General features: G+C 48.1%; 1 protein-coding gene across 1 annotated transcript; it reads right to left on the bottom strand.

Annotated features, from left to right (window-relative positions):
* Positions 1–7: 7 nt before the first annotated feature.
* ATAD3A (ATPase family AAA domain containing 3A) lies at positions 8–27,136 on the bottom strand. The gene is made up of 16 exons (XM_066334580.1): positions 26,893–27,136; positions 26,062–26,138; positions 25,347–25,448; positions 23,813–23,872; positions 23,461–23,530; positions 22,522–22,687; positions 19,937–20,006; positions 17,651–17,806; positions 17,130–17,186; positions 16,092–16,217; positions 15,189–15,313; positions 12,943–12,994; positions 11,555–11,625; positions 9,089–9,256; positions 8,708–8,816; positions 8–363 (listed from the first exon to the last, which is right to left on the bottom strand). Exons 1-16 carry the CDS (start codon positions 27,122–27,124, stop codon positions 184–186), a joined length of 1,821 nt encoding a protein of 606 aa, XP_066190677.1. The 5' UTR covers positions 27,125–27,136; the 3' UTR covers positions 8–183.
* Positions 27,137–27,926: the final 790 nt, after the last annotated feature.

The following is a 27,926-nucleotide window of genomic DNA, read 5'->3' as shown; positions in this document are numbered from 1 at the left end:
GTGGTAGTTCAGTAAGAGGTCCTTTAATTCAGTTGTTTCTGCCTCATTGAAACCACTTTTTTGTGGTGCAGTTTGAACCCAGGAGGCCCAAGGCAGCGGCAGCAGCAGCCTCTCCCTGGCCCCCAGGGCTGCTCTCCACACCTGATCCCACCAAACCTTTGCCCTCCTCACGTGGAGAGCCTCTCACACGGCTGTCCCTTTGGGGAAAGGCAGCAGGGCGTTCCTGTCAGTCTCTTTGTTGGCCTCAGCACCTTCTGTTTTCAGCCACTCCATCTTCTGCCGGTGCTGCTGCACGGCGTCGGCCACGCGGGCGTCCATCATGGCCTCGGTGAGCACGCCGTCCTCCGAGGCGTAGGCTGCTGCCTGTGGGGACAAGGACACCTCAGACAGCACAGGGATGGCCTTTCCTGGCATCAGGGGACGTCTCAGACTGTCATCTCCCTGCTGTTCTCTTCTCCATGCATGATTTCCCCCCACAGCGCTCCCGTTCCGAACCAAATGAGCGGCTCTGCTCGCCTCTGGAGTTCCTGGGAATCAAAGCCCCCTGTTTCTGTGTTCAGGATAAAAAAACCTCACTCTTGGCTCCTTTCAATTTTCCTCTCCTGCTCTGAAAGCGCTGCAGAGGTGAAGCCAATAAGGTGAGGAAAGGTGGGTGCAGGGGGGTGATGGAACGACTCCATCCAGGGCAAATACAGAAAATTGTCTGAACACTTGTTTGAATGTCAGTGCTGGGGGGAACACGGGCAAAGTGGTGCCTCTAAAATGGTGTTTAACGTGCCCTGAGCCTGCTTTCCTCATGCATTCCCTCAGGAATGTCCCCCTGCATCTCTCCTGGGCTGTGTCAGCCCCCAAACACCCACAGGACCACCCCTGTCCTCCCCTCCCCAGTCCTGCTGGCTCCTGGAGCAGCACAAACCTGCCCACAGCTCCTTGGGCAAAGGGCTGGCAGCTCCTGCCAGCCTCATCCAGCAGCCCTCAGGGGGGAACAGGGCTGGGAGGCACTCAGCAGAGGGATGTCCCTTGTTCAGGGGACACACAGGACAGCTGGGGCTCAGCCTGGCCATGCTGCAGATGCCAGCACAGCCGGTCCCTGGGAGCAGGGGAAAAGATGCTTGTGCTGTCAGCTGCACCCATCTCCAAGGTAACAGAGCAGCCCCCGAGCTGCAGAGTTCTAAATCTGGTTCCTCCCTCTGCAAGTGCTCCTGTGAGCAGCTCTGTGCCGTGCTCAGGGGATGAGGGAGCTTGGGATGAGGGGTGGGAACTCCTCGTGGCTGTCCTGCAGCTCCTCACAGCCACCCTCGCCCTAAAAACCCCAAACTTGCACCCTGCAGCTCCTCACAGCCACCCTGATCCTAAAAAACCCCAAACTTGTACCCTGCAGCTCCCCACGGCCACCCTGGCCCTAAAAACCCCAAACTTGTACCCTGCAGCTCCCCACGGCCACCCTGATCCTAAAAACCCCAAACTTGTACCCTGCAGCTCCCCACGGCCAACCTGGCCCTAAAAACCCCCAAAATTGCACCCTGCAGCTCCTCACAGCCACCCTGGCCCTAAAAAACCCCAAACTTGTACCCTGCAGCTCCCCATGTTACCCTGGCCCTAAAAACCCCAAACTTGTACCCTGCAGCTCCCCACGGCCACCCTCCCCCTAAAAACCCCAAACTTGTACCCTGCAGCTCCCCACGGCCACCCTGATCCTAAAAACCCCCAAACTTGCACTCTGCAGCTCCTCACGGCCACCCTCGCCCTAAAAACCCCAAACTTGCACCCTGCAGCTCCCCATGACCATCCTGGCCCTAAAAACCCCAAACTTGCACCCTGCAGCTCCCCATGACCATCCTGGCCCTAAAAACCCCAAACTTGCACCCTGCAGCTCCCCACAACCACCCTGGCCCTAAAAACCCCAAACTTGTCCCCTGCAGCTCCCCACAGTCACCTTGGCCCTAAAAACCCCAAACTTGCACCCTGCAGCTCCCCACGGCCACCCTGACCCTAAGAGCCCCCCAAACCTGTCCCCACACCCTGGACTGTGCCAACCCTCCTGTCCCCCATCCCGGCGAGGAGCATTAACTTTCATTTCCCTCCAGTGTGATTCTGGGGCTCCCATCAATTACTGATGGTGCAAACCCCATCAATTCCAGCAGGAAACGAGGCTGGGCAGCAAAAGCAGCACAGAAACTCGAGTGTGATCCTTTTTTACACCTCCACTGCCCAGAGATGCTGTGGGGCAGAAGACAAAGGCAGGACGAGCTGTTGCTCTGCTGTCACCACAGTGCTGTGGGTTACAGCTGCCTCACTGCAGCAGGAATAATAATTCCCAGAAATGTGCAAAAGGTTACCCAGGTTGGTTTTTAGGCTCCTCTAACCTACTTTCCAGTCCTGTTTTTTTTGGAGGAGGGGGGAATTGGTTAAACCATCTAAGGTGTCACTTGCACAAGCCACCAGAGGTGGCAGGTGCTGGTTTTTCCTGCAAAAAAAAAAAAGCAGGGAAAGGATCAAATCCATCTCCCAAGTGCAAATCCTTCCTGCAGGCAGGAGTAAAAACTGGCCTGGGGGAGGGAGTGCAGAGAAGGAGCAGGTCTGGAAATAAAAGAATAAATAGAGAATTTTTCTCTGCACAAAAGCTCTTGTGCTGTCCTCAGTGCCTGAGCAGGTTCCTCAGCACCTGAGGCTGCCACTTTTGCTTCCACCACCTGCCAAATATTCCCAGAGCACCTCTTCCCCACCCTCCTGTCCTCTCTGCAAAAAGGGCAACTCTGGGAAGGTTTTGTTCACACCTTGCTTTTTACATTTTACATTTTTGATTTTTTTTTTTTTTTAATTGCAGGGCTCTCTATGCAACCCTGATGGGGTGTTTTAAAATGAGGAGGGGAAAAAATAAAAAAAAAGCTCTTTTCTGGGCTGCATTTTTGTGCTTGCAGAGCTCAGAGGGGAAGGATGCTTTGCCTGCCCTCCTCCCTCTGCCACTGCACAGCCCAGTGTGGAACCTCCTGCAAAGCTGTGCAGTTCATGCTCTGTTGATTTTCTCAATGACTTTCTATTTTTAGAAAGCCTTAGGCCCTCGCTGTCAAGAAAGCAAATGGGAGAAGCAGCTGCCCCTTCTGGGAGTAGCTTGCACACACAGAAAAATGGTACCAAGCTTCATTTATATTCATACCTCTGCCTCCTGCGTGGACAGATTTTAACCCATTTTCTCCAGTGCAGCAATTCCTGTTTTAGCCCTCAAACTCAATCATGAAATAAATTTGTTTGGTGGGGATGGAACAGATGACAAGTCCAGCCTAAATGACCTCATGCTTCATTTCAGCCAAGACTCGTGGTTTATTTTAACCTGGCCAGACTCCTCTGTGTCATTTGAATCCCATTTATAATGAAAATAGCCTGATTAAAAAAAAAAAAAAAATCCTCCATAAAAATACAACAGCTATTTTTAAAATATAAACAAGGTTCAGGGAGAAAAAAAAAAGGCATTTATGTCAGTGGCATAAAAGGCAAGGAAATGACAGGAAGCTCACACTGGGACATAAAACTCCTGGGAATTCTCCTGAAATGCTGCCAAAACAATTTTCCAAGATTACAGCTTGGAATAGCGAAAGGTTGCTTTTTGGTTTTGACATTTTATCTCAAGCACATCAGCCAGTTTGAGTACAGTGCTGGGAAATGAGCACACGACTACAAACACAGAGCTGAGGGGGATTTTTAAGGTGAAAATGCATCTTAGTCCCTGCTAGAGCCATAAAGGGCAATGGAAAAAGCACAAGGACAAAAGGGAATGCTCAGTCTTCTGCAGAAGAGATTAAAATGGATTTCTAGCACGCACACTGTTAGCTGTGCCAGACAGCAATATTTCTCCCAGTGCTAGAGGTTACACTCTTGGCTTTTCTGCATCTTATTTTTTTTTTCTCCCTCCTGTTGGTAAATTCAGGACAGACAGAGGCAGGCTGAAACAGCAGCGGGCTAAAACTTCATGTGAACGGCAGCCAATCCATCTGAAATCCAGTTTATGGTGGAGTTAAGCCTCTGAAAGCTGCAGCTATTGCTCAGTTTAACTGAGATGGCTTTTTAAAGGCAGCACTGGCAGCAGAATCCTCGTGGGAACTGACTGCAAGGGCACAGGACAGAGTGGCCACTGCTGCTGTGCCAGGAGGAGATGATGCCTGTGGTGCTTTCACCTCCTAAAGCTTCAGGATTTCCCCAAACCATCTGTGGGATGCAGTTCTGGGAAGGGAGGATGATGCCAGAGGTGCTGAGGATTCCTCCCAGCTCCCATCAGGGTCACACAAACACCTCCCCTGTGCACAGAATTAAAAGGAATTTTAGGATCAAAGCTCAGGTGTGCATTCAGGAAGGGGCTGCTCACATCAGGGATTTTGGGGTTTGACCCCTCTAGAGCCCAGAGATGGACCTGGATCATCCCTGTGGGGTTTTCCCCAGCTCAGGATATTCTGTAATCAGATTATTTCCCACCTTTGGCAGGCAGCACCTTGAATTAAAAGGGAATTAAAAGACCAAAAAACCAATATATTGATATGAGATGTAAGAAATAGAGAGTGTCTGTGGTACATAAGCACCCTGCAGCTGCTGCATCCAGCAGAGGGAAGCCTGGTAAGGATCTGGGAAGCCTGAAATGGAACTTTTTGGAGACAAATCCTGGTTCCTGCAGCCCCTACCTACCCTAAACACCGTAGCTATGCAGTTAACTGGTCTTGCCAAGCTATTTTTAACTCTGCTCAGCTCCCTGACCCAGTTCAGAGCACAGCCATCCACAGGGGTGCACCAGCACCACGGGAAGGAGAGCAGCAAGGCAGGAATTTGAGGCAGGAAAACACTGCCAGAAAGGCTTGATAACTGCAGCCTTAAACCCTCCCTGAAAGTGCAGAGCACTGGAGCAGCCACAAAGGAGTCAGCAGCGCTCAAACAAAGCCTAAAATATCAACAGCACCCAGGAGATCAGCTGGGGGTGAGTAAAACACTCCTGGCCTGGAGAGAGGCTGTTCCCCAAAGCTGCTGAGGGGCTTTTGGGGTAAAACAACCCCAAAGCAGAGGGGACACGTCCTGCCAGGGTCAGTGGGCAGGGCTGGCACAAACAGCAGCTCCAGTGTGTCACAGCTCCAAATTCCTCACCCAAAAATGCACCACGGGTCATCGGTTTTCACACTTTTATCACTTTGGTGCATTTACAGATTGGGGGTTAATCCTCCAATTAGAGATCAGCTAATGAAGGAATTCACCCCAAGTTTGCTGCCCCAAACTCATTTTTATTTCCATTTCTCAGGCCCTGAGGCAGTGAGGTGTCCTTGATCCCCAGGCCTGGAGAGGAATTGTTGTGTCTGCCCAAAATGTGAACGCAGCAGCTCACACTGCACATGGAGTTTAGAATTCTGCACTGAAGAATTACCAATTAGTAAATTAATGATTAAATAAAGAGCAGGACTACAAATAGATGAAAAAATATAAAACCAAAATGTGAAAGCAGCAGCTCACACTGCACATGGAGTTTAGAGTTCTGCACTAAAGACCTGCAGCATTACAAATAGATGAAAAATAGAAAAGCTGAAATCCTAAAGCACCACAAGTGACTGAAAAAGAACCCCCAGAGCATCAACAGCTCTGGCTGGCAGCTCCCAGGACAATTCTCACCCTGGATTTCCTCATGTGCAGCCCCAGAGCTGCTCACTGACCCCTGGCACATCCCACTCCCCTCCTTGACCAACAAAAAATGAGATCCCTTTAATTAAAACTTCGATTAAAACCTTGATTTTGACACAGATGAAGCTTCTTGCTGTATCCAACCATCTCAAATATTTCTCTTTCCTGGGTGTGTTTGGTTTGGTTTTTTTTTTAAGCCCTTTGAGTGTTTCATGAGCACAACTTCCTGCTGCAAATTCTCCATCAAACCTTGTTAATAGTGCTGGCAGCACGAGGTACATTTTTAAGAAGCTGTCAGGGAAAATTAGTCACCTCCACCTTTTTTTTTTCCCCCCACCCTTCACCAGCACTTAAAAGGATAAATGATAAAAGCTGAGGTCATTCCTGGGGAGTAATGACAAACTTGCTGATAAGGGGTGATAAAAAGCAAAGGATCATTTATCACAACTTCTTATTACAGGAAATAGTTGGCAGCAAAGCCTTTCACATACGTGGGGCAGATGACAGCACACATTTTGAAATATGATTCAGTATCACAAAAAATATGCAGGAAAATTAACCAGCTGTGTGCTACCAAGGAATAAAAGAAGAACTGGACCTCAGCACTCAAACTGGACCTCAGCTCATGACTACTGCAATTGAAATTAATTTATACTAGGAAAGATAAATATTTCTGTCCCTTAAAAGGGGGAAAACCAGCAGCAGAAGGAATGAGATGCACAAACTTGGTAAGATGTTTGCGAGCTGCTAAACGAAATTAAAAATTTAAGAACTAAACAAAAAGCCACTTTGTTTTTACAATCCCTGAAAGGAAGCTGACATGAGTAGGTTACATGACACACCAACTGGAGCTCATTCCTTCAGTTGATATTTCTAGGTTAGTTTATGGAAATACACAACCCAGTAAGAAACTGGCAGCTGGGACAAAACAAGGTGAAAACCTGATTCAGAAAAAAAAAAAAAAAAAAAAAAGAAACAACACTAAAGCTTGCTAAGCATGTGAATAATTGTACTCCAAGTGACTGCATTTCTTGTGTCTATGTATGGGAGAAATACCTATTTTTTTTTCAGCTCCAATTCCAGTTAGTTTTGTTTCTTTAATGGCTCAAGTTGCATTGTAAGGGTTTAAAACCAAAAAGAGAAGAAGAATGGGTCAGTGCCCTGATGAGGGCAACAACATCAGGAATCTCCTTCTGCTGAGCTGGACCACGAGTGTGGCCAGCAGGGACTGCCCAAAGTCACTCCAAACTCACCTGATTTACTTCAGTTTCACATGGGATTCCCCATCAGGGATTATCCAACCTGCTCCTCTTTATGGGATGAGGAATTATGGGAATTATGGTGATATCCCAACAGCCACCCCAGAGCCAGCAGTGCTCTGGTACCACCCCATGGACAAACCAGACTGTCACAGGGAGAGGTGATCTGAGACACCAGAATCAACACCTCAAACCTTTGGGAAGGGGGCAAAAGGGGGAAGGGGGTGGCAAAAGGGGGAAGGGGGGGGCAAAAGGGGGAAGGGGGGGGCAAAAGGGGGAAGGGGGGGGCAAAAGGGGGAAGGGGGGGGCAAAAGGGGGAAGGGGGGGGCAAAAGGGGGAAGGGGGTGGCAAAAGGGGGAAGGGGGTGGCAAAAGGGGGAAGGGGGTGGCAAAAGGGGGAAGGGGGTGGCAAAAGGGGGAAGGGGGTGGCAAAAGGGGGAAGGGGGTGGCAAAAGGGGGAAGGGGGGTGGCAAAAGGGGGAAGGGGGTGGCAAAAGGGGGAAGGGGGTGGCAAAAGGGGGAAGGGGGTGGCAAAAGGGGGAAGGGGGTGGCAAAAGGGGGAAGGGGGTGGCAAAAGGGGGAAGGGGGTGGCAAAAGGGGGAAGGGGGTGGCAAAAGGGGGAAGGGGGTGGCAAAAGGGGGAAGGGGGGGCAAAAGGGGGAAGGGGGGGCAAAAAAGGGGGAAGGGGGTGGCAAAAGGGGGAAGGGGGTGGCAAAAGGGGGAAGGGGGTGGCAAAAGGGGGAAGGGGGGCAAAAAGGGGGAAGGGGGGCAAAAAGGGGGAAGGGGGGCAAAAAGGGGGAAGGGGGGCAAAAAGGGGGAAGGGGGGCAAAAAGGGGGAAGGGGGGCAAAAAGGGGGAAGGGGGTGGCAAAAAGGGGGAAGGGGGGGCAAAAAGGGGAAGGGGGGGCAAAAAGGGGAAGGGGGGGCAAAAAGGGGAAGGGGGGGCAAAAAGGGGAAGGGGGGCAAAAAGGGGAAGGGGGGGCAAAAAGGGGAAGGGGGGGCAAAAAGGGGAAGGGGGGGCAAAAAGGGGAAGGGGGGGCAAAAAGGGGAAGGGGGGGCAAAAAGGGGAAGGGGGGGCAAAAAGGGGAAGGGGGGGCAAAAAGGGGAAGGGGGGGCAAAAAGGGGAAGGGGGGGCAAAAAGGGGAAGGGGGGGCAAAAAGGGGAAGGGGGGGCAAAAAGGGGAAGGGGGGGCAAAAAGGGGAAGGGGGGGCAAAAAAGGGGAAGGGGGGGCAAAAAGGGGAAGGGGGGGCAAAAAGGGGAAGGGGGGGCAAAAAGGGGAAGGGGGGGCAAAAAGGGGAAGGGGGGGCAAAAAGGGGAAGGGGGGCAAAAAGGGGAAGGGGGGGCAAAAAGGGGAAGGGGGGGGCAAAAGGGGGGGGGGGGCAAAAAGGGGAAGGGGGGGGCAAAAAGGGGAGGGGGGGGCAAAAAGGGGAAGGGGGGGCAAAAAGGGGAAGGGGGGGCAAAAAGGGGAAGGGGGGGCAAAAAGGGGAAGGGGGGCAAAAAGGGGAAAGGGGGGCAAAAAGGGGAAAGGGGGGCAAAAAGGGGAAAGGGGGGCAAAAAGGGGAAAGGGGGGCAAAAAGGGGAAAGGGGGGCAAAAAGGGGAAAGGGGGGCAAAAAGGGGAAAGGGGGGCAAAAAGGGGAAAGGGGGCAAAAAGGGGAAAGGGGGCAAAAAGGGGAAAGGGGGCAAAAAGGGGAAGGAGGGGCAAAAAGGGGAAGGGGGGGACAAAAAGGGGAAGGGGGGGACAAAAAGGGGAAGGAGGGGCAAAAAGGGGAAGGAGGGGCAAAAAGGGGAAGGGGGCCCACTCACCTGCCATGCCACAGCCAGCTGGGAGATCTCCCGGCCGGACATGCCCTCGGTCAGCCTGGCAATCTCTGAGCACTTCTTGCCATAATCAAACTGGGCCAGCTTCAGCCTCCTGAAAGGCAGAACAACGCTCTGGTTGATGTGCAGCCACACCACAGGAGTTCCTACAGCTTCCTGCTGTAGGTATTACTGCCTCCTGAATTTTAAGGGCACAACAAAAAAAATCTGGGCTGGCATCTCATCGAGACAGCAAGAGGCATCTCCCAACTCTTGTGCTGCTTGTTGAAAGTGAGTTTATGGGCAGAATGCACAGGAAAGGAGATGAGGAAAAGCAAGAAGAGAAAGAGGATTCTCCAAGGTGGGATAACTGGGAGGAATACCCACTGTTTGCCCTCCGTGGCTGGCTTCAGGACGTGCTGGTCGAAATACATCCTGACGAGCCGCTCGCGCTCCTCCAGCTGGGGCAGGTCGAAGTTGACCATCTCATCTATCCTGTCATTGATGGCCCAGTCAAACTGCTCGGGCTGGTTGCTTGCTAAAACAAGCATAAACCTGGAATTAGGGGAAAAGAGAGAAAGGGGAAAAAAAAAGGATAGGCTGACAAAGCCGTAAAAATAAAAATCGATGAACTAAGTCGGAACGTCGGGAGCTGCTGTTGGTTGGGATTAAAAATGTTTCATCAGCTTGGGGAAAAAAACCTGGATTCCTTAGAAATGGCTTTAACAGCATCTCAAGCACTGCACTGAAATGTGTTTTTGGGCTGTTTAGAACAGTCTGATGTGTGCAGAGCAAGCTCTGCTCCACGACACAGATGTGCTGCTCCAGGCCCTGCTGCATTTTGGAGCTGGAAACCCTTTTTTTTTTTTCTTTTATTGCTTTGTAATGATGCTTCTTCCCCGTGCCAATACTTTAATGCTTTAATTGATGTCACCAGTTTAAGAGTGCCTAATAATTTGAAATGGGCTTTTAAGCACAGCTATTGGAATATTGATGTTCTTGCTGTCTGGTTGAATCATTGGCTACAAGGGGCCAGTGTTCTCTGCTGTCATTTCTGGAGATGTCTTGGCCAAGACAAGATTTTTCTTTTGGCTTTTCTACCAACAAAGACTTGCAGAAACACAAGCCTGGATTAAGGCTGATACTCAGCCAGCCAGCTTTCCTAACTAGATGATTTTTGGGGGAGTTTAAAGGCAGCAATTCCCAATCCTGGTGCCAATTCCCTGCAGAAGGAAGAGCTCTCCTCGGGGGTCTCACCAAAGCAGCCCCATTTAACAGCCCATTACACCCATTCCAGTGAGCTCCCACTCATGGATGCACGACTGCTCCTTGCCCAGAGCAGCAATAAGGCAGCTCAGAAGTAAAAAAGCAGTGTATGAATCACCAGGCCATGCTCAGTGTCCTCAAATAGCTCACAGTTGAAATCAGGGCTGAATTCAACGTGAGAGCTCAGCGCTGCTGAGGAGAGGCAGAGCTTCCCCAGCACCCAAAAATCACCCCCAGAGCTCTCTTGAGGCAATTTAACAGCAGGGGAAAGAAAGAACCATCCCTTGCCTGTCCCTGATTTGCAGGACAAATATTTATAGTATTTCTTCTTGCAAATATCAGTTAATAATAATAATAATTACACTGAACACAGCTTTATAGAGCAACTCCATGGATCACTTCAGAAGAGATTTGCTCTCCTCTCCCAAAGGGGGAAACCAAGGTTCTTGCAGGATCAACACTTTGCTTTCTAGCAATTTCTTTCTTTTAGAAAAACATCACTTCCCAGGCACCTCTGGGACAGAGAAGCTACACACAAGCAATTATCAGTTCCAGCTGCATTGGTTCCAACAAGTTCAAGAGACCCCCAAGGACAGAAAAATGTCCTGTAACAGTGACCTTCCAGGATATTTATTTCAGTGTCATGAGGTTACTTAAAAAGTCTTTCATTCCAGCCTCACTGAGGGGAGTTCATCATTAAAATCCTCACTTTCCCCACATAAAGCCAGAGACAACTTTTCTTGTTGGCTCAGTTGTGCAAGGAGAAGTTTTAACAACTAAGTCAAGTTCACACTACAATAAATAAAATAAAATAAAATAAAATAAAATAAAATAAAATAAAATAAAATAAAATAAAATAAAATAAAATAAAATAAAATAAAATAAAATAAAATAAAATAAAATAAAATAAAATAAAATAAAAGCAACTATTACCTGAGAAAGGTGGAGGAAAGGTCACCTCTCTATTATGACAGCCAGGAAATGGCTTTGGTTGAGGTGAGCAGAGCTGTGCAGGGAGTTCCCATGGAGGTGACAAAGTGAGCAGGGGTAGGGGACAGTGACAATGCCACTCTGTCACCTCAGCCCTGCTCAGAGAGGAGGGAACAGCTCTGGGATCCCACCTGGAGTGAGATGGGAACTCATCTGCCTCAGAGCTCCTGCCCACACAAGCACAAGAGGGGAAGAGGTCACTGGAGAGGAATAATCACCACTGAAGTGTTTTTCCAGGGAACATGATGCACACAGCCAGGAGGAACTCTGAATTTTTGTGGTAGTGATTTTTCCTGGGCTCTTGTATAAACAGTAAATCACCAAGAAAGAAAATATCAACAAGACACTCAAGATGTCCAAATACAACCCCAGTTTCAGGAAAAAAAATAGAATTCCTTCTGATTTCCAAGTGCCAGGAAAAGCTGAAGGAGGACCAAGCTACATTCAGCACATAAACTGAAAGGGGGAATATTCTCTGCAGTTTCTTTCAAACTCTCAGCAGCACAGATCATTTCCAACTTCCATTTGGACACCAGAGACCCTTTAAAGACTTTCCTCAATCCAGGGAAGCATCAGCTGCTGAAAGTGGATACTCACTTGTTGCTGTGCTGCCCTGTTCTGTGCAGAAATGCATTTAGAGTTGCTCTGAGATCTTCACTGATCTTCTCCTGCAAAGAAGAAACCCAGAGGAGGATCAGCTGCTGAGGGACTGCAGACAGGTCACAGCTTTAAGCAGCATTATGGACAAAGGGAATTCTGCTCAAAGGAACATGGAATTCTGTTATTTTCAATCATTTGCATTACAGCAGAATCCAAAGCTCTGTAACACCTTGGAGGAAAAAAACCAAAAAACTAAATCAATTGATTATTTTTTTATCTGAGATTTATCCACACTCATCCAGTGATCTGCTTGGTTTCAAACCCAAAGCTCTGGCCACTGGCCCAGGTGGTTTTCCCTGCTATTTTATCTGGGAAGTTCAGTGTGATACCTACAGGAAAATAAGCCAAGGATTCACTCACACATTCAAAAAAAAACCTCCTGGAGAGCTCTTTAAATAGACAACTGGGATTGGAGCAGCAGCTCCAGACTGGATTGTATAATGTGGTGACTGACTTTGGAAACACAAATTATTCCTACAGGGGAAGATGCTGCTGTAACTTTGTTCATGTAGCAAAAAACAGTTTTTGCAATGGAAACTTTCACAGATGAATATCTGTAGGGACAAAACCCAAACCCTGCAAGGTACCAGCAAGAACAACCTTTAGTATAAACCTCTTTCCTTCCTGTTTCCTGCTGCAAAACCCCCAACAAGACTGGGCCACCAATGCCTTTTCCCTGGTCTTAAAATTAAGACTAAAAGGGATGAAGGGTTTTTATCCTGGTATTTAACATGGATTTTTATGGTGCAAGGTGGAATACACTGAAATGTACATTCATGGGACAGCACAGATACAATTCTATAGATTTTGGAAATTAGCATAATTAATAAAGATGTTTTGATGAGGGGGTTGAATGAATAGCGTGATATTTCTTTAGAATAAAGTATTTTCCCTTAGATGGGTTTATAAATTTTAACTAAATTTTAGTTTATAGGATGTGTTTTAGAGGGGACTTTGGCATTTTAAGGTAGTGTAAAGTTTTTTGGTTTTCAACAACGAGACTTTTAGGATGTTTGGTTCTTTTGGCCTAACAGAATATTAAGACTATGTCAAGATATTAGATTTAAGGAATTAAGGGTACTGAGAACACAAAAGAGATATTTAAAAGACCAAAAATGATCGTGGCATCACCACCCATCTTTCTGAGGCAGGAATTCTCAGTTTGGAGACGCTCATCCCACTCCACGAAACGTTGGTTTCTCATCTCTGCCACCAGCTCAGCACTGAGGCACCTGCCAGCCTGGATGGTTTTTGCCCACTGAAGGCAGGGAAGGAGGGTGCAGGAGGCTGCTGGCAGCAGGAGCAGACACACACCAAGCACTTACTGTCGCCCTTTTCCTCAGGAACGCGTCCGCCTCGTCCACGAACAGCAGCAGGCTGCAGAAAGGAAAACACTGCACAGTGACAGGACACAGGTAAGTGAGGCTCAGCTGCCTCCAGGCCTCCTCCTGCCCCACTGCCAGGCACCCAGAGCTGGGAACAGCCAGAGGATTGCAGCAGCAGCCTCGTTTCCTCGGGTGCTGTTTGGCAGCTAAAGCTGCGCTGACCTGTCCGTGGTGAGCACCTGGCTCAGCCCAGCAGCTGAAAAAATGGATTAATGTCACACAGCCCAGGCCAGAAATCTGCCCCCAGGCCTCTGGAGTTGTGTTTCCTGCTGTTCAGAAGCAGATTGAAGCAAGACTAAGGTACAAGACCTTAAACTCCTCTGGATTTTTAAATCTAGATGAGAGTTTTCATAGGCACAGTCTGTAGCTTGTGGCTGGATGTTGCTGTCAAGCTGCAGTGGATATTTGAAATTTAGACCTGCTGAAGTCTGAGAGTGCTATTGTAGCATTCTCTCCTCTTCAGAGAGGTGTGTGCAAGGGCACAACACAGAAATCTTGGTGACAGTGACACCTCCCTGCCATTTTTCCTCCTTATGCCACCCTGAAAAGCTCAAACCAGAGTCCTCTCCTCAGCCAGACTTTGTTATTTTGTAAGCTTTTTCTTTTCCAAACCACAGCAGCACCAATGTAATGGCTTTACTACCTGTGGAGAAGTGAATTAATAAAGCCCATGAATTATTCACCAAAATAAATTCACTCCTAACCCAAGGGCACTGCTCTTCCCAAGGGACTGAGCCTGTAAAGATGTTTATCAATAACAGAACCAGGTTGCTCATAAAGCTGTCACAGCTTGTATTACCTCCTTGCCCAGCTTCAAAGCCAGCTGTCTTCCAAATTTCAAGCCTATTAACATCTTCCACCCAGCCCCAGCTTCTCCCAAATTTTCTCTGCAGAGAAGTGTCTGTTGTCACAATCCCAGCTAACAAAGGCAGCAGCAAAGACAGGTGGATATTCAGAATTAAAGATGCTTAAATGCTTCAGTGCTGCTGGAGGTGAGAGTATTGATTCTCTGGACACATGTAAGCTTTGATCAGGAAGTGTAAGAAGCTGAAATGCACAGAAATTTTCAGCAGGGCAGAGAAATTCAGACCCAGGCAGTGCTGTAAAAGAATTCCTTAATGCAAGCACCCAGCTGAGTGTCCTCACATCTCTTCCAACTTCTCACTTAAATTCTAAGCCCACTTAAATTCTAATACCTTCCCTTCTATAGCTCCTCAGGACAGAAGTTTAAATTTTTAAATCCTCAGGACATTTCCCTGCTTTGTTTTTTTCCTTTGTAAGGGGAAATAGAAAGATTTAGGTGATGAATGAAGCAGGGATTAAAAGAGACACTGCAAGATAATGTCCATCTGAAGCAATCAGAGAACACATAAATCACTGGGCAGCCACATTCAGAGATCTGAGATCAAACCAGCAAAAAACCTGAATTGACAGCCCCTGAAAGCTCAATATTGAATTTTACCATCCTGCTTGGACAAACAACTCCTCAGCTACCTCTGCACTGCAAAAATCCATTTACATTGGTAGGAGCAAATTAACTGCACACTCCTAGAGAATCAGAGAGCCAAGACTCAGCCTCAACGTGAGGATTCTCCAAAGACAGAAATTTGCTTTTAAAGGTGACTGAAAAGGCAAAAGTTCTTTTTTTGTGTTTGTGATTTTTACACCTCAGCATCTTTCTCCTCCTTATCCTCTTTTATTTCTTATAATTCACTCCTCCTGCTGGAGACTCAAAGCTGGATCTAAATACTATCAATGTTTAAAATCTGAGCAGTTGCAACAGGGAACATCCAGAGTGTGAACACACCTGATTTGTGCTAAATCTTCTAATTACTGTCAGGTCATTAATCACCCTGAAGGAAATTTGTCCCAGCTTTCAAGTGGGCAGGAAAATCTCCTCCTGCTCAGTGAGATCAGACAAGCAAGTTATGACTGATCTGGAAAAACTGGTGTAAAAAGGGGTTGTGAGAACAGAAAAGCAAAGGCTTTTCAGCTTTTTAAACATTACTAATTAACAAGGATTCACCTATTCCAGGAAAACTTCAGGAGATTCTGGGTTTGCTCAGTGTTAGCCCAACAACAGCGACTGGGGGGCTGAACTACACTGCTGTGGTGAGGGTTTTTGTGGTGTTTGGGGTTTTTTGGAGAAAAACCCAAATTGAGGATCGAATAAAAGCTCAACTTACCCTCTCCTGCTGGTGTTGGCCCAGTCAAAGAGTTTGTGCATGGCTGTGACCCCTTCCCTGCCCATGGGGGCCACGTCCCCTCCTGTCATGATGGCATAATCCATGCCTGAGTGCACAGCTAATTTCTGCAATGAGACAAAACCCAGCAAATTAATCCCTTTCTTCCACTGCCAGGCCATGGAGGGTGAAGAGGGAATTAAAGTCCTGTCAGGAAAGGGGAGAAATAACAGGCTTATTTATGTTCTTTGTCATTTAGTGGCAATTTTAACTTGTGTTCTGTTTATTTTTTTTCATTTCTGTCCATCTCTGCTGGCTTTAGAAACCCAAACTGGGAGGCTTTAGGTGCCAATCTCCCAGAAAATTACTGAGTTTAATGTATTGATAGAAGGGGGGAAAAAAAAAATCAGCTTGCATCAGTTTGTCAAATCTGCACCGTTTAAAAGCTGATGAAACCTCAGGTCTTGTGGACAAGCATGGGAAAAAAAAAATCAAATTCTGACTTAAATCCATGTAAAAATCATCCTGGCAGTGCCTCTGCACGTGGAGCCATGGCTGTCTCTGCTCTGGGACTGTCAGCAGCATCAGGAGACTCATTTAGCCAAGGCCATAAACCCAACAGACAGAGGTGGATATGAAGTGGTTGCTGCTGTGATTCCCACAAATCCCAGTTGCCAAAGGCCTTTTCCAGATGGAAAGGCTCCTCTCAGCACCAGAATCCAAGTGGCTGCACTGATTCAGAGCTGAAGCAGGCAGAATGCCCTTTCCCTCACTCCCCAACAGAAACAAAATGTTTATGCAACACTCCAGCGATAGATTTCAGCCCAGGGAGGCTTCCCAAGCCCTGGAATTTTCAGAACACTTTGCAAAAAGTGCAGGTTGGCAGAATCTTGGCAGGGTTTTTACCTTGGCAAAGAGAGTTTTCCCAGTGCCAGGAGGACCATACATCAGAATATTCCTGTACAGGCTTTTGTTCTTTTTAGTGTTTCTGGTTGCTATGGCAATGTCCCTCACACGGGCTTCCAACTGGGGCTGCAGGGAAAGAGTTAAATGTCAGGAGCAGAAAGTCCCAAAAGAGCTGCACCTACCAGGTTCCCAGACCAGTACCTGCAGGAAGGAGGCAGCACTCCAGGCTCAAGCTTTTTAAGGCTTAACTTCAGCTGCTCATGACTCCACACCAAGGTCATTTCCTGTCCTATGTGAGGATTTACTCGATTTTTTTTTCTGTCCACTTGGCTACAATTGTTTCGTAAGAAAAAAGCAGCAGGGCAGTGACTACTCTAGGAACAGATAACACCTAAATGTTCACTTCCTAATGGATGCCCTGGGAGGGATATGTCAAAACATAAAAGCAGCTCTTTGCAGTGCTAATTCCTTCTCAAGTCATAAACTCGTATTTATATCACTACTGCATTTGGGGATATTGGGAGAGAGAGATTCCTGCAGGAGCATTTTCTCTCAGCAGCTTCAAGCAGCTCTTAAATTTGCCTGATAACCAGGAATCCAATTCAGAAAGAAATGTAAAGAAGCAGCACTAATTAGCAAGTTAAGAACCAATCTCAGGGTGGGCAAATGCACACAAATATTTAGATTTTTCTGGCCTAGAAGCAGGTCTGGATTCAGTAATCCTTAAATTCAGATGGCACAAGTGGAATTCTGCATCTTCACATGCTGACTACAGAGAGAAAACTGCACCAGAGCAAGGACTGAACTACGACTTCCAGCTGCTTTTCACAGAGGGAAAAAAAAAAAGGTGAAAAAAGGCTGCTTAATGCATGTCACACTGAATACAGGAGCTTATTTATGGTCTCAGTGTCCCGAGAGTGCTACGACTCCAAAACTGCTGGAATTACAGCTTTGGAAGTGAGCTAAAGGAACCAACAGCTCCTAATTAGACTCTAAAGCCATCCTTCAGAGCCCAAGACAGGAAAACAGAGTACTCACACTGAGAACAACTCCTTCAAGGGCGTCCTGAGCCTTGCTGGTGAGACGTTTACCAACCTTGAGAGGACAAATTCAGTTACTCACAGGTAGGGAAAAAACCCACATTTTGACAACTCACTTGGACTAAAACATCTTACAGAATGCCAGTGGGCTCAGCAAATCCATTCCACCTCCAACATTTCATTTATTCAGACCCACTGACCATCCCAACCTGAGTTTTGCTGAGTGAAACACAGGAATAAAGCTGAGTTTTACCTTGATGTGGTGTTTCAGAGCCACTGGGCTCAGCCCATCCATTCCACCTCCAATATTTCATTTATTCAGACCCACTGACCATCCCAGCCCGATTTTTTTGCTGAGTTTAACACAGAAATAAAGCTGAGTTTTACATTGATGGGGTGTTTCAGCGCCACTGGGCTCAGCCCATCCATTCCACCTCCAATATTTTACTTATTCAGACCCACTGACCATCCCAACCTGAGTTTTGCTGAGTGTAACACAGGAATAAAGCTGAGTTTTACCTTGATGGGGTGTTTGAGAGCCTCCAGCACAGTGATCCTGGAGGTTTCCCTCACCAGGGAGGGTTTCCCCAGCCGTGCCTCTATGTAACGTCCTGCTACAGCCGTGGCATTTTTGGCAGAATAAACCCCCACTGCCAGCAGGGTCAGGCCTGCCACCTGCAAAAAAAACCAAAAAAAAAGGGGGAAAGATTAGCAAGATTAGCACAAAATACTTGGCAAGGCAATGCTTTGCCTGTCCTGTGGTGGGGGAATTAAGATTCAGGACAAATGCTGACCAGGAGGGGTTTATTTTTGGTAAGGTGTTTTATCCCTGTTCAGTCAAGGTCTCACACTGCCTCCTCACTGATTGCTCTTGCACTCAGCAAAAGGCAGAGGAAGCACAAGTGAAGCATTTAGTCCTGAATCCAAAAGTACATCTTGCCCAGAATGTGTGGGGCTGTCCAGGTTTTCAATCGAGCAATTAAGATAAAATAATTAGATTACTAACAGTTACTAACAATGAAGATCACTCAGTTGAATAATGAAGATAAAACAGTCATGGCAGGGAGGTGCTGCTTGCCAGAATGCCCCTCACCACGGCAGAAAATGAAAGTTCAATTTAAGATGCCAAGGTAAAACAGCTGAATTGTGGCTGCCACCGAGGCAGGGCTCAGTGGGGAACAAAAAGGAATATCTACTAAAGGTGGCAGCCCCAACACAACAGGGAATTAGGGACTCCAGAGGAGCAGCAAAGCCAAAACCAGCATGGGAATGGGAATTACCATCCCTGGGCTGTTCTTTCAGAAACCCCACAAAATGAGACATTCCCATCGATCTGCCAGTGAAGCAGAAACACTCCAGACTTAGGAGTCAGCTTAAAGCTGATGCCAATAATTTATATCAGAGAAAAGAGCAAACTGCAGCAATTGCTTTTAAAATAAGCTGACTTCTCCTGCAAGCACAGATCGGGGTCAAAAGCCTCAAGGACAACGAGGGTGGCACTGTTCAATAAACCATGAGGCACCATCTGCTCGCTCTCACTCTGCTGGAAACGTGTGACATCACTTCTGCCCTGGGTGGAAACACCAAGGGATCAGAACTGTGAGTTCCAGGATGCCAAGAGTGAGGGATCTCCACACCCAGTTCAGCTCAGATACAGAACACTGAACAGATTTCACCTCTTTAGCAGCCTCCCTCTAAAAACAGTGCCATGATCTCATGCTGTCTTAGACCCAGATGCAGATCCAGCACAGAGCAAAGTTCCCTCTGCCTGGATGGATCTGATGTCATTTCCTCACACTTTTTGACCTCACTGATGTTCATGTCACAAGAGAAACAGAGCTTTAAAACTGAGTGCTTGTATCAAACAAAAACCCAAACTGCCAACTCTAAAAATCAGTCTGATTACAGGCCCTGCCTATTTCTCATAATGCATCAAGCAAAGGAATGGGTCTGTGATCAGTAAACAAAGTGAATTACACTAAACCCACCATGAACCAAAAAATGTGAAGCAGAACCTTTGGGGTGCTGCTTGGCTGGGAAAAGGTAGAGAAAGAACAGCCCTTAGAATAGACAGAGATGAAAATTCAAGCTTCATTTAACAAGAAGCTTAAAATAACTGACTGGTTCTTACCTTATAGTAATTTCAAAATTTTCAAAGCAACAGAAAATAAAGAGTTCCAGCTGTGTTACCCCCTTTCCAAAAATATACTTTTTTTTTTTCTCTCCTATTTTTTAAATCTAAATGTCCCAAATTCACAAGAGAAGAGCATGTCAGAAGCAAAAAATGACCATAATGCAGGAAACTGGTATCTGGGTCAAGTGAATGCACAGCTCAAAGCATTGATCTACAAAAAGCTCTGAATGCTGCAGACACCCCAGGTACAGATGACAAAAGGAGCCACTAAAAGCTTGTCTTGTTCTCCCCAGTGCTCTCAGGCAAGGGATGTTTTCTATCAGCCTGTGTGTATAAAATCGGAGGGTGGAGCAGATGGTGCTGACTGATTTAAAGCAAAATTTCTATTTTAACCAGCCATGCTACCAAAAATGTATTTTCACTGCTGTTTTCTTGCAATTATTACATTGAGAAACAACTTTATGTCCCCAAGATTTCATTGCCAAGCTCTTTTGTCCTGTGAAAAGATGCTGGTCTGGCTGTTAATGAATTTATTCAGCACACACAGGAGTTCTTTAAGTGCTCTCTAGGCTACACCAAAATTAGACCCAAAGCTGTGACACAACCAGGAGTTTAACACACATTCCCAGAGAGGCTTTTCTGGAATTTCCTGACAGATATCCCAACCTTACCGTGGCTGTGACTTTATCCCAGTCTGTTACAAAAGCACGGAATCCTTCCCCAAAGAGCATCCCAGCTGTCCTGTGGCAAACAAACAGCAAGAGAGAAAGGGAATTCAAAGATGGTATTGATAAATTTTAAAGACTATCAACTTTAATACAATCTGAAAATCTTCTTCAGAACGAGTCAAAGCTCAAATTAAAGTTGATAATCTTCTTCAGAACGAGTCAAAGCTAAGGGCTCACCTCAGAATTGGAACATGAACAAGCATAGAAAATATATTTATAGTCATCTGATGCCTACACCTGGGCTGGGATTAAGTCCAAAAAAGCATCTGGCTTTAAGATGGTATCAATTTATTTCTTTAATGTATTATTTATGTTGAAGTGTAGGTATTTAACTCTAAAGCTTTTTCTGTTCAAAAATCTCAAAATGCCTAGAATGAACCAATTCCAAACCTAAACACTCGCCCCTGTGGAGCCAAACTGCTTTATACCTTTGTGCTGGATGTTCTCAAAGAACTGAGGGGAAATGAAAGAGCTGAGGGGTTCTCAGAGTTACTGAGTGGCAGGACTAGGCTTGAAATAATCTGTGAGAAAAAAATTTATCACTGTGAATGTCCCTGGGTGCCCTTCAGGTGACAATGTAGTGAGAGAGTTCACACAAGGTGCACAACACTGAAATTCCTTAGAGGAATAAACCCCAGGTTCTCCTACACACTGGGACAACACACTTGGAGAAACACCAGAAGAATAAACTCCAGGTTCTCCCACACATGGGGACACAGCTGGAGAAACAGCAGGATGAAATTCCTCAGAGGAACAAACCCCAGGTTCTCCTACACACTGGGACACACTTGGAGAAGCACCAGAGGAACAAACCCCAGGTTCTTGCACGTGCTGGGACACACGTGTAGAAGCTCCAGACAGATATTCCTCAGAGGAATAATTCCCAGGTTCTCCCACGTGCTGGGACACACTTGGAGAAGCACTAGAAGAATACACCCCAGGTTCTCCCACATGTGAGGATAAACTTGGAGAAGCACCAGGCTGGAATTCCTCAGAGAACAAACGCTAGGTTCTTGCACATGTGGGAGCACAGTTGGAGAAGCAACAGAGAAATAAACCCCAGGTTCTCCCACATGTGGGGGACACCTGGAGAAGCTCCAGGTGGATATTCCTCAGAGGAACAAACCCCAGGTTCTCCTACACGTGGGGCCACACATGGAGAAGCATCAGAGGAACAAACCCCAGATTCTACCCACACTGGGACACGTGTAGGAGCTCCAGGCAGATACTCCTCAGAACAAACCCCAGATTCTCCCATGTGCTGGGACACACTTGGAGAAGCACAACACTGAAATTCCTCAGAGGAACAAACCCCAGGTTCTCACACGTGCTGGGACACACGTGGAGAAGCTCCAGGTGGATATCCCTCAGAAGAACAAACCCCAGGTTCTCCCACGTGCTGAGATACACTTGGAGAAGCACAACACTGAAATTCTTCAGAGGAACAAACCCCAGGTTCTCCCACATACTGCTACACATGTGGAGAAGCTCCAGGTGGATATTCCTCAGAGGAACAAACCCCAGCTCCACCTACATGCTGGCCCACACATGTAGAAGCTCCAGACAGATATTCCTCAAAGGAACAAACCCCAGGTTCTCCCACGTGCTGGCCCACACGTGTAGAAGCTCCAGGCAGATATTCCTCAGAAGAACAAACCCCAGGTTCTCACACATACTGGGCCACACATGGAGAAGCTCCAGGCAGATACCCCTCAGAGGAACAAACCCCAGGTTCTCCCATGTGCTGGGACACACTTGGAGAAGCACAACACTGAAATTCCTCAGAGGAACAAACCCCAGGTTCTCACACACGTGGAGCCACACGTGGAGAAGCATCAGAGGAACAAACCCCAGGTTCTCACACACACTGGCCCACAGGAGCAGAAGCTCCAGGCGGATACCCCTCAGAAGAACAAACCCCAGGTTCTCACACATGCTGGCCCACATGTGAAGAAGCTCCAGGTGGATATTCCTCAGAAGAACAAACCCCAGCTCCTTCCCCGTGCTGGCCCACAGGAGTAGAAGCTCCAGGTGGATATCCCTCAGAACAAACCCCAGGTTCTCCCACATGCTGGCTCACACGTGGAGAAGCTCCAGGCAGATATCACTCAGAAGAACAAACCCCAGGTTCTTCCACGTGCTGGGCCACATGTGTAGAAGCTCCAGGTGGATATCCCTCAGAAGAACAAACCCCAGGTTCTCCCACGTGCTGAGATACACTTGGAGAAGCACAACACTGAAATTCTTCAGAGGAACAAACCCCAGGTTCTCCCACACACTGGGACACACGAGCAGAAGCTCCAGGAGATACCCCGCAGAAGAACAAACCCCAGGTTCTCCCACACACTGGCCCACAGGAGCAGAAGCTCCAGGCGGATACCCCTCAGAGGAACAAACCCCAGGTTCTCCCACACACTGGGACACACGAGCAGAAGCTCCAGGCGGATACCCCGCAGAAGAACAAACCCCAGGTTCTCCCACACACTCTCCCACAGGAGCAGAAGGCCCAGCCCGTGCCCTGCACACACTTGAGGGACTCGAGCACGGTCTGGCGGTGCTCGGCCGCCTTGAGGCGGATCTGCTCGCGGATGATGTCGGCGTTCTCCCGCTCGGCCTTGGCCCGCGCCCGCGCCTCCGCCTCCGCCCGCAGCATCTCGTTCTTGTGCCGCAGCTCCATCTCCCTCTCCACCGTAGCTGGGGTTAAAAAAGAAGAAGAGGTGAGATTTTGGGGTGGGTTAATGCCAGGGGAGCAGGAAAGCCTCGGGGAAGTCGCTGTGAAGAGAAGCAAAATGGAGGTGCCGGTTCCGAGCGCGGTTCGGGAGGTTTTCGTCTCTTCAAATGTGGAATTGTGTGAAAGGAGAATGAATGAGAAATCCAGGAGTAAAATAACCCAAGTAAAATAACTGTTTCACCAGCTGAGCTGTTTTGTTCAGGCTACACTCCCCTCACTGGGTGGCAGCACAGCTGTCCACATCTGTGCTCAGAGCAAACTTCCCACCCCGTTCAGTCCAACACAAATTGCCTCACAATTTCTGAGACTTGCACCCCAGTGGAGCTCTGCAAACCCAGGAATCCTGGCCATTCCCAGCAACAAAAAACTAAGCAAGTTTCATGCTGCAACTTTCTTATTTTCTGCAGGAAACTGAGTGGAAATGAGGTGACACAGATTCAACCACTCCTTTCAGATGTTTTGTTTCTCTCCCCTCCTCAAAACTGGTTCTATTTTAGGTTGTTCCAGTGCGAAATCAGAATTTCAGTTATTCTATCAGGAGAAGCTGACAGTTCATTGAGAAATCCAGGAGGGACAGGGCAGATGTTTAGGAGTGCAGCCCTTTTTAAAAGTAACCTTGGAAAGAACTGGTAATTTTATCCCCAAATTCTTGCCAATCTGACATCAAACACGGCACAAAGATCAGCACAAGGACTCCCCGTGGCCTCACACCCTCAGAGCTGAACAAAACACTCACCTCGCCTCATGGCCTCCTGCTTCTGCACAGATTCCTCCTGCTTCCTCAGATTTTCCTCATTAGCAAGTTGCTACAGGGAGAGATGACAGCAGAAATGTTGAGGTTATAAGAACTCCATCAAATATATATTTAAGTGCTACAAATATTTTCAAGAAGCAGCAGCTTGAAGCGAGTTTTCCTCTCCCCATCTCCCAGATTTATCCTCCTAATTCCAAGCTGCTGTTTTACAGATAAACTGTGCCCAGCATCAGCCACCTGGCCAGCAGGACAGGGCACAGCTCCAGAGCATCTCTTGGATTTAAGAAGGCTCCCAGCCCATTCCCAGCTGGATCAGAGCAGGAATCCACCTTACCTGCTGTCTCATCTGCTCATCGTAGCGCTGCCGTGCCAGTTTGTCCTGGTACTGGGCTCTCTTCAAAAAACAAAACAGAATACACAGATTAGCCAGTTAAAAAAAAAAAATCAGCTTGGTCCTCAGGGAAATGAGGTTCAGGAGGGGAAAAAACCCAAGTAAAACAGGAAAATCCACATAAACAAAAAATTACCCTGGATTTGAATGTGAATGGGGCAAAATGTCCTCAGTCAGCACCAGAAACTGCTCTGGGCTGAGAAATCTCTACAGAGACAGAGAAATCTCTACAGAATGACTTCATTTTAAGGGATCACAGATGTCAAACACAAAGAGCAAGTCTTTCTTGGCCCAGAAAAGGAGACTTCAGTGGGAAAAACAAGGTTTTCACGTTCTAAACCACCTTATCTGCACTGGTGACTGCAAGCAATAGAGCTGACAGGATGTGCTGATGGGCTCTGGTTTTGATAAAGATTTAATTGTCTCTCCTTAATTACTCTTACCAGTTTTCCACTGGAACTCCAAAAAAACCCAAGTCACCTCCACTGAACTGGAAGTGGGCTGAGGATCCACATCCAGCAGCAGGGAGGATTCTGTACCAGGGGGGTGACATCATTCTCTATTCCCAACACGGGGACAGCGGAACAGAATTGGGAATTATCACAGAATTGGGAATTATCTCCTCAGCAACAGTAAAACACCATGGAATAAACCAAGACTGAGCTGGCTGTGATTTGAACTTCAGATGATGCCCTGTGAGCAGCAGGAGGTGAAGAACCAAGCCCTGAGAGCAGCTGAGTGTGCAGCTGCTTCCTGGGCCAGCCCTGCTCAAAGTCCAAACTCTGCCAGGGTAAAACACCCTGTGCCAAATAAACAGTTCCAGCAAACTTCCCAAGCAGGATAATGCATTAGAATGAATTAATTCCCTAATCTCCTGTGCTCTCAGAGTAAGAAATCACCATGATTTAGCTTTTAAGATAAAGGCCAGCCTTTATTTCCCTTGTTTCAGGATTATTGGCACGCCAGTGACTCAAGTGACAACCAACCAACACTGCTCACAACTGCTCAGATTTGCATTACTTCTCCTCTTAAAATATTTCTCCTGTTTAATTCAGAAGAAATAGGGTTTCAAGCTATTTAAGACTGATATCAAAATAACTTCAGAGCCACCTCATTGTCCAGGCTAACACACACAGTTGATAAACCAGTATTCCTCAACACTTCCCAAAAAAGGTCTTTAGGAAAATCCCAAAAAACCACAAAATGGGAGAAACTGCTGCCACCGGTTCCTTTGGATGTTCAAGAACTTGGGAAGAGAAGTCCAAGAGGACTAAAAGTCCAGCTCAACTTCACAAACCCAGAACAGAACAGCCTGTGAACACCCCCAGACCTCTGGCTGCCAACAACCCCCTTGCCCCAAAAGGAGACAATTAATTAAAGGGATAAAGAAAGGGATAATTAAGGCATCATTGCCTTTTCTATAAGGGAAGATACAAACAAGGTCTCCCCTCACTTGGCTTCCCCCTCATTCCCTTACTGCTTGATGCTGTTTGGTTTCTTCACTGAGTGTTTTCCTCCTCTCTTCTGCCTGCACCCGGATCTGCTCATTCTTCAGCTGTTCTATGGCAGCTTCATACTCCTGGGGAAACCAGCAGAGAACGTGACCATCATAAACTGACACAACACCCTGGAGAGAAAAGTCCTACTGACAATTTAACATCCCAAGAAATCCCTCTGGGATCAGAGTGGTGCCTTTAAAAGATGACCACCGACACAAGGAATTTAAAATGGGATAATAAAATGATTGTAAGGAAAGATCGTAATTAAATGTTTTGGGATTAAACGCAAATTAAAAAAAAAAATCCAAGAGATCAACCAACACCCAAACAATCCCTGAATTCCTTGATTAGAAAAACAGAAGTCTGTCCTTCACCCAGCTGCTTTAGAGCTCCCACAGAACCCCCTTGTCATTCCCCAAAAACAGCAGTCATATTCCAGCAGTTACAAAACCACTCAGAACATACAAATTCTAATCAAAGCCACAAAAAAGTGCCAGAACAGGCCAAATCAGCTCATACTTCACCTTCCAGAATTACTATTGTTTCCCCCCCTAAAAGCAAATAACTACAATTTGCTGAAGCTGAACAGAAAAGGAAAACTTCTCATCCTCTGCAGAGGAAACGTTTTAACTTTTGTCCCTCCCAAACCTGGCAGCTGCCTGAGGAGTTCCAAGGTGAGGAATTCCAACACACCTTCAGTTTGGCTTGCTGTTCCAGCTGCAAGGTCTGCTCCTGCATCTGGGCAAGGCTCAGAGCATCTTTTGCATGGCCTGGAGGGTGGGAAGAGATTATGGACAGTGAGAGAGGTCTTGTCTCAGCAAAGAGGATGCTCAGAGTGTTCAACCCACCCTGTTCCAGCTGTGCCCTGCCTGGAGCACAGCTCTGCAATGGCATTTTCACCCCTTCAGTGGATAAATGATTATAAAACTTCTCAGCACACCAGTGGGAAAGATCCAGCCGAGGCCAGGCTGGATGGGGCTGGAGAAATCCGGGATAGAAATCTGGGAATGTCCCTGCCTAGGGTAAGGAGGCACTGGAAGGGCTTTAAGGTCTTTTCCAACCCAAACCATTCTGGGAATTTTATGAAGATGCTCTGGTGTCTCTCAAACCCTGCAGGAAGCAGTCAGAGGTCACTGACTGGCCATGCTGGTCCCAGGAGAGCGGGGCAGGAGGCAGAGGCTGCCCGGCTCAGGTGGGACCCGACAGGACACGAGGTTTGGCAGCGTGGCTGAGGCTGAAGGGCCTCAAGAGCCTCATCTGCTGCAGCAGGGTTATCCCAGAGCACAGGAGAGATGTCTGTGTCCGGACAGATCTGGAATATCCCCAGTGAGGGACACCCCGCACTCTCTCCGCGCTCTGTTCCCCTCATATCCAGGTGGAATTTCCCGAGCTCCGGTTCCTGCCCTTTCCTCGCGTCCCACGGCAGGGCCGCACGGAGCAGAGCCCGCTCCCTGCTCTGACACCCGCCTTTCCCCACATCCCCACACCCTGACGAGCTCTGTCTCGTCCCGTCCCCTCACTCACGGGACGCGTCCAGCTCCCTCGCCGCCTTGGCCGCGCGCTCCAGGCCCGTGGGGTCGAAGTTGCTCCATTTGTCCTTGGGCGTCTGACGGTCCCCAGCGCCACCACCACCACCGGGAGTGGGCGGCAGGGAGAGGCCGGCCCCGCTGCCCGCCCCTGTCCCGGTGCCCGGCGGTGCCGCGTCCCCGCCGCCGCCCGGGGCGGCCCCGCGGTTCAGCCCGAACAGCCACGACATGAGGGCGGCGGCGCCGGCTCCACGCGGGGGACGCGCCGCGGCCCGCGCGCATGCGCCAGAGGGCGGGCCGGCTTCTCATTGGTCGACGGGGGCTCCGCGCCGCGCTCTGATTGGCGGAGACGCGCCGCGTGTGGGATTTGATTGGTTGAGGGAGGAGGGAGGGGCGGGAGCGCTGTGTGGGGGGACGGAGCGCCGGGAGGGACAAACGGTGCCGCGGCGCTTCCGCGTAGCAACGGGAGTGAGGGGCGGTGCTACGGGCCGTGAGGCGCCACGGCCTTGGAGTTATCCCGGGATTTTATTTTCCTGGAAATCTGCTCGGGTCTGGGGTTATCCCGGATTTCCCTGGAAATCTGCTCGGGTCTGGGGTTATCCCGGGTTTTTATTTTCCTGGAAATCTGCTCGGGTCTGGGGTTATCCCGGATTTCTCTGGAAATCTGCTCTCCTTGGAATGGCAGAGAGGATGGGAAAGCAGAAAAGGGGAACACAGGGAAACCCAGATCTGGGATTTCCCTTGAAAATCGGCTCCCGATCCAACATTTTGGCATGGGAAAGATGATGGAAAAGTGGAAAAGCGGAGTACAGGGAAACCCAGATCTGTGGTTATCTGGAATAAAGAGCGGGATATTCCCTGGAAATCAGCTCCTAATCCAAATGCTGGGAATGGGAAAGATGAGACAGAAGCCTCCAGAAAAGGGGAGCACAGGGAAACCCAGATCTGTGGTTATCTGGGATAAAGAGCGGGATATTCTCTGGAAATCAGCTCCTAATCCAAATGCTGGGAATGGGAAAGATGAGACAGAAG

The sequence above is a fragment of the Sylvia atricapilla genome, chromosome 22 (genome assembly GCF_009819655.1).
Source record: "Sylvia atricapilla isolate bSylAtr1 chromosome 22, bSylAtr1.pri, whole genome shotgun sequence".
In the NCBI taxonomy this organism is placed as follows: domain Eukaryota; kingdom Metazoa; phylum Chordata; class Aves; order Passeriformes; family Sylviidae; genus Sylvia; species Sylvia atricapilla.
Note: the sequence above shows the minus strand (reverse complement) of the source record. Positions and strands in the feature narration are given on the sequence as shown.

Coding starts and splice junctions, on each gene's coding strand:
- ATAD3A (XM_066334580.1), bottom strand. CDS start 27,124: ATGTCGTGGCTGTTCGGGCTGAACCGCGGGGCCGCCCCGGGCGGCGGC. Junction 8,817..9,088: donor CCAGCCACGGAGGGCAAACA/GTGGGTATTCCT, acceptor TCTGCCTTTCAG/GAGGCTGAAGCTGGCCCAGT. Junction 364..8,707: donor AGCTGGCTGTGGCATGGCAG/GTGAGTGGGCCC, acceptor TTGTCCCCACAG/GCAGCAGCCTACGCCTCGGA.